The 12,128-nt window shown below is 36.9% G+C and overlaps 1 protein-coding gene across 1 annotated transcript; it reads left to right on the top strand.

Annotated features, from left to right (window-relative positions):
* The first annotated feature begins 6,018 nt into the window (after positions 1-6,018).
* Positions 6,019-6,996, top strand: LOC127423767 (uncharacterized). The gene has a single exon (XM_051668325.1). It carries the CDS (start codon positions 6,022-6,024, stop codon positions 6,994-6,996), a length of 975 nt encoding a protein of 324 aa, XP_051524285.1. The 5' UTR covers positions 6,019-6,021.
* Positions 6,997-12,128: the final 5,132 nt, after the last annotated feature.

Here is a 12,128-nt window from a genome sequence, read left to right as displayed (position 1 = left end):
CTATGTCTCCGTAGCAACGCGCTCATCAAGCCACGTGATAAGATGCGCAGATTGACGGTCTCAGACATGGAAGCAACTGAGATTCGTCCTCCATCACCCGGATTGAGTCACTACGCCACCACAAGGACCTAGAGCACATTGGGTATTGGGCATTCCAAATTTGGGAGAAAAAGGGGAGGAAAAAAAAGAAAATGGTGGCTTTGGTGATTTGAATGTTATTTGTTGAACAAAAACACTATTGTATGACTGTACAATGAGTCACTGTGACAATTTCTAGACTGAAATTACTTAAGCGTCATCCCCATCCGACATTTGTGCATCAATTAGAATGTGTTCACCTGTCCTTCTGGCGCTACAGTTAGCGCAATGTGCGAGTAATCACTACATTCACATAAACAATAGTGAGCACGATTTTGGAGGTTGCATTTTCGTTCTAAAGTTAAATTGTTACTCCACTGACGGTTAGTTTTAAGTTAGAGTTTGGGTTAGGGCCAGTAAGATTGATCAAATATGTATTCCTGTTGACTATTATATCATGTACAACTAATAATACAACTCGCTTTTGGCTCCACCCTGTGGACATTTCATGTCTACAGCCACCCAGGGCAGGGGTTTGAATTTCAGTAGGTGCAGAGCAATTTACTCTTGCATTGGTTTATCTTGAAACGAAACTATAGGTTGTATGTTTACTCAAGTATAAGTCACTTCATATCATTCTTTATGAGGTCAAATTTATTGTGATTTGTTATTTAAAATAAAAATAAAAAAAATATATATATATATATATATTTTTTTTTTTTCTTTTTTTTTTTTTGTGAAACATTTTGATGACAGAATACTGTAGATTCTGTTGATTATTCAAGGCTTTAATCTGTCAGATCTATGGGTAAAATGTCAGGGTCATGCAAGTATTCTCACAATCAGATGAGAAGTGGAGAAAACCGACTGCTGCGTTACTAAGATGTTTGGCTCCAGGCAAAGACTGCTGGAGGTGTTTGACTTTGAATGACATAATGACTTGAGCAAAATTAACAGATCGAACAGAAGGTTCTTCAAGAATAACAGGGTTATGTGACAATGTTCAAGTGCACGTTAAATAGCAATATTACAATTAAGGTTTTAATAATAATTAATTTAATAATTGTATTTATTTATCACACATATACAGTGAAGTTCTTTTTTTCACATATCCCAGCTAAGCTGGGGTCAGAGTGCACAGTCAGCCGTGATATGGCACCCCTGGAGCAGATAGGGTCAAGGGCCCAACAGTGGCATCTTGGCAGTGCTGGGGCTTGAACCCCCAACATTCTGATCAGTAACCCAGAGTCTTAACCACTGAGCCACCACTGCCTTATATTTATAAACAAATAAAATAAATAAATAAATAAAATTAAAAAAAAGGTTTTGCTTTGGTTCATGTGAATGCCAGATGAGCTATATTTGTCTTGTGAATGAGGTAAGAGTGTTTCTCAGGTCTAGTAGATTTTCTCATTATGTGTCTCAGTGTGGTGTGTGTTCTAGTCAAATAAAACCTCTATAGATCCGGGGTACATGAACAAAGGAAGGACAAAGGTAGGGAAAGTGCCACAAAATTTGGCTTGAATTTACATTGGGCACATCTGAATTCCATAATGGGATTCCATAATGACAATGGCAGGTTTGTCAAAGTGCCTTTCAGTATAGGCAAAACTGAAGTAAAAAAAAAAAAGATGATTGGCCTGTCAATGGCATGTCAACTACCCATATATAAAGAAATAAAACTTACAATTAACTTCCTCTCATCTTTGTCCATCTGCATTCTCCCAGTGGAAAGTGTTTGCCATAATCACTGTTACCTTTTAATGTTTTTATGCGAGAAAGGCAGATTTGAATTTTTTCCTCTTTTAGATTGGTAGTAAATCCTGGTTGTTACTCTCATTATCTCACATTAACGGAATTGTACAAATCCTCAATTTCTTCAAAATAAACACACAATTTGTTACTTTGCCAAACGGAACATTGCAGCTGACCACATCAAGCTTTTTATAAAAAAAAGAAAATGAGACTGGTTGAGGGAACATTGACATTTTCTCACCTCTGAGAACAATCAACTCACCAGTCCTTGAAGTCACACTTTTATTTATATATTTGTGCACGGATGTGTGTGCATCTGTATGTGAAACTCAAAACCCATATTGAAGCCATATGAATTGTACCTATGCTTCATTACCACAATGTCTGGATCGTGGTTAGAGTGACTAACCATGCGTCTATACCCTAAAAATGCTTTAAATATGGTTACGGTCAGTGTATGAAAATCATCCTTCAAATTTGACTTCATAATCGATGTATAAAGTCAGTAATTTGTTGTCAGCACCATTCAGAACTAACCATTGCAATCCCGCTTCAATTTCCTCTCCTGTCACCTTTTAAAAATATATATATATTTAGAAATATTCAGCAATAGCAACAGAAGACCATTTTCTGTTATTTGTATCTTTTAAATGCAAGAGGAGCTGGGGCACAGTGAACATGAGGAAAAATACTGAATAACTCCAAAACAAGGTACTGCAATCTTATGTGAAAGAACTATAACTCTTATTGTAAAGTTTTATTTAGAAATGTTACAATCTGAACATTGTATATATATTTTTTAACCCAGGAGTGGCATAAAATCACCCAACAGCAATGTGAAAGGTTGGTGGCAAGTGTGCAAACACATATGAAAGCTGTGAATGTAAATCAGAGTTATTCCACCAAATATTGATTTCTGAACTCTTCCTAAGTTAAAACATTAGTATTGTGTTGTTTAAAAATGAATATCAACTTGTTTTCTTTGCATTATTTGAGGTCTGAAAACACTGCATCTTTTTTGTTATTTTGACCAGTTGTCATTTTCTGCAAATAAATGCTCTAAATAACAATATTTTTATTTGGAATTTGGGAGAAATGTTGTCAGTACTTTATAGAATAAAACAAAAATGTTCATTTTACTCAAACACATATACACTGGCGGCCAAAAGTTTGGAATAATGTACAGTTTTTGCTGTTTCGGAAGGAAATTGTTACTTTAATTCACCAAAGTGGCATTCAGCTGATCACATAGTATAGTCAGGACATTACTGATGTACAAAACAGCACCATCACTATTTGAAAAAAGTCAATTTTAGATCAAATATAGACAGCAGCCATCACTCCAACACCTTATCCTTGAGTAATCATGCTAAATTGATCATTTGGTACTAGAAAATCACTTGTCATTATATCAAACACAGTTGAAAGCTATTTGGTTCGTTAAATGAAGCTTAACATTGTCTTTGTGTTTGTTTTTGAGTTGCCACAGTATGCAATATACTGGCATGTCTTAAGGTCAATATTAGGTCACAAATGGCAAAAAAGCTTTCTCTAGAAACTCATCAGTCATCATTGTTTTGAGGAATGAAGGCTATACAATGCTTGAAATTGCCAAAAAACTGAAGATTTCATACAAAGGTGTACACTACAGTCTTCAAAGACAAAGAACAACTGGCTCTAACAAGGACAGAAAGAGATGTGGAAGATCAGATGTACAACTAAACAAGAGGATAAGTACATCAGAGTCTCTAGTTTGAGAAATAGACACCTCACATGTCCGCAGCTGACAGCTTCATTGAATTCTACCCGCTCAACACCAGTTTCATGTACAACAGTAAAGAGAAGACTCAGGGGTGCAGGCCTTATGGGAAGAATTGCAAAGAAAAAGCCACTTTTGAAACAGAAAAACAAAAAGAAAAGGTTACAGTGGGCAAAGAAACAGACATTGGACAACAGATAATTGGAAAAGAGTGTTATGGATCTTAACCCCATTGAGCTTTTGTGGGATCAGCTAGACTGTAAGGTGCGTGAGAAGCGCCCGACAAGACAGCCACATCTATGGCAAGTGCTACAGGAAGTGTGGGGTGAAATGTCACCTGAGTATCTGGACAAACTGACAGCCTGAATGCCAAAGATCTGCAAAGCTGTCATTGCTGCATGTGGAGGATTTTTTGATGAGAACTCTTTGAAGAAGTTTAAGAAGTTCTGAACATTTTTTTCAAATTGTAATAGTAATTTTACATGTTATTAATGTCCTGACTATACATTGTGATCAGCTGAATGCCACTTTGGTGAATAAAAGTACCAATTTCTAACAATAATAGCAAAATATGTACATTATTCCAAACCTTTGGCTGCCAGTGTACCTATAAATAAATCCAGTGTGTGTGTGTGTGTGTATGTATGTATGTATATATATATATATATATATATATATATATATATATATATATATATATATATATATATACATACACACACACACACACACACACACACACATTGCATATACTGTTTATAGAAAAAAACTTTGTCTTGGATATTTCTCTTAAAATTCCTTTGAATTCCTTTAAGAGAGCTATAAAATGAAAGTGGACAGCTCAGATATTTACTCATCCTCATGTCTTTCTAAACCAATATACTGCTATTTTTTCATGGAACAAAAAAGGAAAATTTTGAGGAATCCTTTCGCAAGGACATTTTTGCCACACAAGGACAGGGACAAGATAAGTGAATAACAACTTAAATTGTAATTATTTATATGTTGCTTTTTTTTTATTTTTTTTTTAGTATGGCTGGGTTTCATCACAGATTTCCTGAATTGATTTGATTCTGATTTACAAGCTCTCAATTCAGGTTTTATTCAATTCTGATTTTGATGAGATTTGATTTGGGTATATTTCAGTTATAATGTCCATTTTGGTAACATACAGTATGAAAGAAATTCTCTCTCAACTAATGCTGTAAATTATACAGGGAACCTTCTAACTTGATACAACTTTGCTGTTTAATTGCATATTTATACTTTTATAGCCTATTGATATATATTTATTTTTATATCTTAAAGATATAACAGTCAAAACAACTAAAACTACTAAAATTTCAAGTAAAAATAAAAGATTGTTCTAGGAATTTCAAGAATCGGCGAGTGTATCAATTTTTTCCGTCATCAGGCTCTCAGTAGCTGTTGCAGTTACCAAAACCAGCACAACAGGTAGTGCTTAAGCACAGAAAGCTGTTTTGACCACCGATATTAAAAGCTGACTGAACTCGAGGAAGAAAAACTGAACCAGCAGGGAGGATGTGTATTTTATTTGCATCAAATTGCTGCATCACTGCCTTGCATCCCCTTTAAAAACTAGCTGATCTTATGTGCATTGTCTTTATAACTGATTCCATATTGCTGCATTTTTTTGCCTTCGCATTTAATCTTACGAGAGTTCTCTTTTATCTCTACTATATATTGCAGAATCTTTGCCTTTGTATCAACTTTATTTCATAAACAACTTTAAGGACCTTTAAGGACCTAAGTGTTTTTATTTGCCAATACTATTGCTGTGACTTGCAGTGTAAAAAAATGCCTCTTTACACAAAAAACATGGTGGTGTTTCCACAAAATCGTTATCGGTGTACTATTGTAAATAGTCGTTTACAGCTGTCATTGGTAAAGTACCAATAATGGCTGAAGATGGCTTTTGTTGAGGTGAGATATGTGTTTTATTTATTGCTTGCATTAATAGATTCTTGGAGCATTTAAATTTCATCATGTTTAATTAGTAACATATTGTATCCCTATTGCTGCATTTTTGTCTTTGCATTTAATTTTACGTGTTCTCTTATATCTCTAAAATAATAAATATTGCGGCATCTTTGCCTTTGTATCACCTTTTTGATAAACATCTTTGATATAAAGTTTGTTCTTCTCCAAATATTTATAAAATTAAAACTATTGCTGTGACTGTCTGCACTCTGTAAAAATGTGGTGGAGTCTCCACAAAAATGATGTAATCGTTATTGCTGTGCTTATCATTTACAGACATTGACATCAGTTAAGTTTTAATATATCTAATAATGGGTCAGACTGAAGATGGGTTTTGTTAGTTAGGAATTTTGTTTTATTGTGTGCATTATAGACTCACTGTTTCTTTCTTAGAAACTCAAGAACCTCATTAAGACGTAAGAGCAATCATGCTGTCGGCTGAGGACAAACTCATCTCCTGGCTGTTTACCGGCTTGCTGGCGATCCCCAGCATCTTTTTCAACATGTACCTGCTGCTGGTGAACCACAGAATTTACAGGAAGAATCACAAGCTGAACCCCGCCGACTTCATTATCACCGCCTTCGCCACAGCCAGCATCATCCAGCAGATCATCAGCTACTTATGGCAGTCCATGGATGTGATAGACCTTGTGTGCAAACTTAACATGGTAGCGGCTGTCCTGCTGGTGATTGTCTTCAGCTTGAAGCTCGTCGTAATTTGGACCATGGCATTCCTGACCTTCTACTACAGCACTAAACTGGTGGTGCAACCCGTTCACTGCTACACACGCATCCAGGAAGCCATCATCAAGCATGTTCACATCGTCTCAACAGTTATTGTTGTAAGTGGCTTTGCCAATTGTGTTCCTTTGCTGACTGTTTTGACCTACAACAATGGCACCTCTGACTTAAACGACTGTGGTTCCCTCATGCCTGACAATAACAGTGGCCTTGCCTACATCTTCTACTACGTTGTCATCTCGGACATCGTTCCCGGCATCGTGATGCTCAAATGCTGCATTTCGATATCATACCACCTGGCCAAACATCTTCATGACATGAAGGCCAGCAGCAATGGCAGCCATGGGCCTAAGCTGGGCACTCAAATGCGGGTGATCAAAATGACTATGACCCTGGAGGCCGTGTTCCTTTGTTTTATGGCCGTGGATCTCTTCACGCAGTTTACGGTGGTGCTAAGGCGAGAGAACACCATCACTTTGACCATTCTCTTCTCTAGCATCTACACTATGGTCAGCGCATTTGTGCTGGCTTACGGGAAGAAAAGCTACTGGAAAGAGCTGATTGCGTCCTATAACCTCTTTCTAGATGAGTACCCCATTTTGAATGGTATGAAAGTTATAGAGGTCAAAACAGAACCACATGAAAACAGTCAAGAGCATTGACCCTGCAAGTGCAGCAAGATCGTTTTTACATGTACTTGATAGAAATACACCAATCAGCCACAACATTAAAACCATCTACCTAATATTGTCTCGTGCTGCCAAAACAGAGCCAACCCGCATCTCAGAATAACATTCTGAGATGATATTCTTCTCACTACAATTGTACAGAGCGGTTATCTGAGTTACCGTAGACTTTGTCAGTTTGAACCAATCTGGCCATTCTCTGTTGACCTCTCTCATCAACAAGGCATTTCTGTCCACAGAACTGCCTACTGGAAGTTTTTTGTTTTTGGCACCATTCAGAGTAAATTCTAGAGACTGTTGTGTGTGAAAATCCCAGGAGATCAGCAGTTACAGAAATACTCAAACCAGTCCATCTGGCACCAACAATCATGCCACGGTCCAAATCACTGAGATCAAATTTTTTCCCCATTCTGATGGTTGATGTGAACATTAACTGAAGCTCCAGACCCGTATCTGCCTGATTTTATGCACTGCACTGCTGCCACACGATTGGCTGATTAGATAGATTGTGCCAGATGGGCTGGTTTAAATATTTCTGTAAATGCTGATCTCCTGGGATTTTCATGCACAGCAGTCTCTAGAATTTACTCTGAATGGTGCCAAAAACAAAAAACATCCAGTGAGCGGCAGTTCTGTGGACGAAAATGCCTTGTTGATGAGAGAGGTCAACAGAGAATGGCCAGACTGGTTCGAACTGACAAAGTCTACGGTAACTCAGATAACCGCTCTGTACAATTGTGGTGAGAAGAATATCATCTCAGAATGCTATTCTGTGATGTAGGTTGGCGCTGTTTTGGCAGCACGAGGGGGACCTACACAATATTAGGTGGTTTTAATGTTGTGTCTGATTGGTGTATTTGTGTAATTGTAGTTGTGTAGTCATTTTAAGATAGTGGTTTTAATACACTGCAAGGCCTAAAGAATGTGGACATTGGACAACCCCTTTTTATTAACAGGTTTAGGGTATTTCAGCTGCACTTATTATAAACAAGTGCGTTTAATCAAGCATACAGATAATCAAATGTAAAACGTTTTGAGCATTTTATGTTATGTTATGTTATGTTATGTTATGTTATAAAAATGCATCATTTTAGTCACTGGATGTCCTTGAATTTTTACATTACTTGTATTTATATGAACTTGTCAATAGTTGATGAATAAACAAGAGTAAAAGGCGTTTGTTCCTTCGTCTTTTGTCAAGAAAATCCATTGTCGGTTTGCATGTGCTGTAACTTCTTTTAACAGTGCAACTGTATAAATGCTGTGCATCAATCATGTTTTTATTCATTTTAAAGTTAGAAAACCTTTCAAAAAATGTTTGCATAAAACACTGCAGTGGTTATTGGGACTGAAAAGCACTGAAGGTGCGTGGGCACCTATTGTTAGTTTTCTTGCTATTATTCTGTCTGTCGCACCAATGGGAGACTAAGGCAGTCCATAGAACCCAACCTGATCCTGACGATTTCGCCGTGAGAGTGTGTTGCTAGAACCATATGTTAAAACGTTGTGAAATTTGGCACACTGATTAGGGAGGGTTTAATGTTCTTGATGCCAATTTTGGGTTGAGTCAATCAAACCCTCTAGGACCACCAAGAGTTAAAAAATCCACTTATGTTTCTGCTGATTCTTTTGAACCAAAAGGCATAAAAGTACAAATAAATAAAATTCTCAGATTTGTTCGGCCATAACAATGTATTTTGTCAAAAATATACTTTTTCTAATTTTAAACATTGTCATGTAGTCAGTGGCCCACCCAAAAAAGTATTTGAACACAACTCAACTAAAATGTTTAAATGTCACTGCATTATACAACAAAAAATGCAACCAACACAGGGTGCATTTAGAGTTAATTAAGTGATGTTCACATGCACTTAAGGAAATGGTTTATTCCAGGCTTTTTGTTGAAAGCAGCGTTCAGTAAACAAGAACACTGATTTCCATATGCTGTTTAAGGAATTAAGAGAAAACGGTTTAACACTTGTAGGTTTCTTTGGGAAAACGCGGCTTATTTTTGTCATGTAAATGCTTAAGCGGTGTTCTTACAGGTTTTTGAGGAGTTTTGAGGGTTTTTTCCTAATGCAGTTTGATGGTGATAAAGTTTGTTTTGTATTAAAGCTATATTTTAAATATTGCTATGTTGGGATGAATGGGAATGAGTTTACTTGTGAAAGGAATAGTTCACCCAAAAATGAAAATTCTCTCATCATTTACCCTCATGACATCCCAGATGTGTATGATTTTCTTTCATCTGCTGAACACAAACAAAGATTTTTAGAATAATATTTCAGCTCTGAAGGTCCATACAATGCAAGTGAATGGTGACCAAAACTTTGAAGCTCAAAAAAGCACAAAGGCAGCATAAAAGTAATCCATACCACTTCAGTGTTTTACTCCATGTTATCCACAGATCCATTTTTAAGTAATTTTTTACTATAAATTCTCCCTGTCCAGCAGGTGGCAATATGCATGAAGAATGTGAAAAAAAAAGAAAAAAAAAAGTGAAAGTAGAGATTGACAGAATAAATGACTTAAAAATGTATCTGTTTCTCACCCACACCTATCATATCAATTCTATCAGAAAGACTTGCAGACTTGAGTAAAGTTTAAGATGACATTCATTTGACGAAAAACAGGAATATAATGTCTCTCTTTGGCGTAAGCCCCACCCGGCGGTCCGAAGAGATTGTACTCGGAAACGTCAGGTCCTGCCGGAGATAGGAGGCAGGAGCGAGGAGTCTGCCCCCGTGCAGAACGGGACTCAACTGGCGGTGGTGGGGTGGTGGAGGTTGCTGTGTTAGAACACTGAAACAGCAATGTGATAGATTGTGAGCATACTTTTTAAGCGATGGCTGACACATGATTGGCTAGGAGTTACCTAACTAATGGGGCAATGATGTACAGCTGTGAGTCTTGGTTATTTTCCAGTTTTCCATTAAATGTAACTTTTTTTTTTTTTTTTTTTTTAAACAAAGGTTAATTTAGACTACTGACAAATTAACTATGAAATCATTAGTCACTATTGTTGAAACATTAAACAGCTTTGATCCATGTTTTGGGGCACATTTATTCAAATTGACGTGCAAGAATTCTCAAGTAAATAATAATAGAGTAAGCTTGACGCATTTTAAATGTTGACTGTCGTCTAAAAAACGCGGCGCTTCTGTGCGAGACGCGGCACAATGGTTAGCATGCCCAGTACAAGTCAATGGAACTTATTTACAGTTGCAATCGAAATTATTCAACCCCCCTGACCAGCAATACATTCTGGTGATGTGAATTAAAACACATCAACTAAAACCTCAGTAAACAGTCAAAGTAAGTTTGTAATACACATTTGAGTGATTTACCACACTCAGTTTACCCAAATTTTAAAATAAAAAATAACTAATTCTCTCCACAAATGTCATGTCAAAAATATTCAACCCCCAAAGTCGGTCATTTATGGAGCATCCTTTATCCTTAATAACATCAAATAAATGTTTCAGGTAAGTGTTCTCAGGCTTCGGACACCTCTATATTTGAATTTTTACACATTTCTCATGAGCAAAATCTTTCAGCTCATTGACATTCTTTGGTTTCTGTGCTGCCACTGCTTCCTTGAAATCCCAACAAAGGTTTGCAATGGGATTTTAATGATGGACTGAAAGGGCCATTTAAGGACATTCCACGACCTATCCCTGAACCAGATTTTGGACAACTTGGATGTATCCTTGGTGTTATTGTCTTGTTGGAAAGTCCAGTGATCACCGAGCTTCAATTTACACACTGAAGGCATCACATTTTTCATGCCAAAATGGCCTGATACCTGAAAGAATCCATGGTGTCAGTCACATAGTCTGGATAGCTGTTTCCTGCAGCCACAAAACACCCCAGAACATGCTTGACTGTGGGATTGTGTCATTCTTGTCATCACCTTGTCATCTTACTCCAGACGTACTGCTGACTCATGGGTCTAAAACTCATTTTCAGTTTCGTGTCATACGTCTATAAAACCTTCTTCCAGGACTCCACAGGTCTTTCCTAATTACTTCTTGAATATTCAAGTCAACATTTCCCTTGGTGAATTTTTGCTTTCTTCCACACCCCAAGAAGGTTGCTGTTGTATCATATTTAAAAGATGTATGAATGGTGCTGCCAACTTTGTCTATTGGAAATCGAAGTGCCTTGAAAATGTACTTTTAGCCATGACATTTCTTGTGTAATGAAATAATCTCCTCTATTAGCTTTTGAGACAGTTTATTTTTAATTGCATTTTTTGCATAGAAATACATTTTTGCTTACAACGCTAAACTTACATATTAAAACTTAAATACACTATATGGCCAAACGTTTGTGGACACCCCCTTCTAATTAACGAATTTGGTTACTCCATTAAATCCAGTAAAGAAAAATCTTAATGTTTCTTTATGTAATGGCTTGGGCTTTGTGTGCTTCCAAATTTGTGGCAACTGTTTGGGGATAGCCCTTTTCTGTTCCAGCATGACAATGCCCCTGTGAACAAAGTGAGGTCCATAAAGAAATGGTTTACTGTGTCTGGCATGTCAGAAATTGACTGGCCTGCACAAAGCCCAGACCTGAACCCCACTGATCACTTTTGGGGTGAACTGGAATAGCAACTGTAAGTCAGGCCCCATCGACCAACATCAGTTCCTGACCTCACTGATAGCCTTGTGTCTGAATGAGAGCAAATCCCTGCAGCCATGTTACTACATACAGTATAGTAGAAAGCCTTCCCAAAAGATTGGAAGTTGTTATTACACCAAAGGATGCCTAAGGTTTTGAAATCAAATGTTCATCAAGCACATGGTGTCCACAAACTTTTGGCCATATAGTGTAAGTGCCATTGTAGATTGATGACTTATTTTGTTTTAAAACAATTACTTGTGTAGCCTTACATATTTAAGAAACAGCTACATGCAATAGGGGTTGAATAATTATGACATGGCTGTATTTTTAAAAAATCCTGCTATTTACAAATATTAGGTTATATATTCACACTATGACTTTGAATGAGTTACTCAACTGATATAGATGTAAAGTTTAAAAATTCTGGGTCATCAGAAAAGCTTACCTTTGTAAATCCTTACTGTCTTGTGGGGGGTGGGGCT

This window comes from Myxocyprinus asiaticus, chromosome 33, assembly GCF_019703515.2.
Source record: "Myxocyprinus asiaticus isolate MX2 ecotype Aquarium Trade chromosome 33, UBuf_Myxa_2, whole genome shotgun sequence".
Classification (NCBI taxonomy): Eukaryota; Metazoa; Chordata; class Actinopteri; order Cypriniformes; family Catostomidae; genus Myxocyprinus; species Myxocyprinus asiaticus.
The sequence above is the reverse complement of the archived record's forward strand: the minus strand, read 5'-3'. Positions and strand labels throughout refer to the sequence as shown.

Coding starts and splice junctions, on each gene's coding strand:
- LOC127423767 (XM_051668325.1), top strand. CDS start 6,022: ATGCTGTCGGCTGAGGACAAACTCATCTCCTGGCTGTTTACCGGCTTG.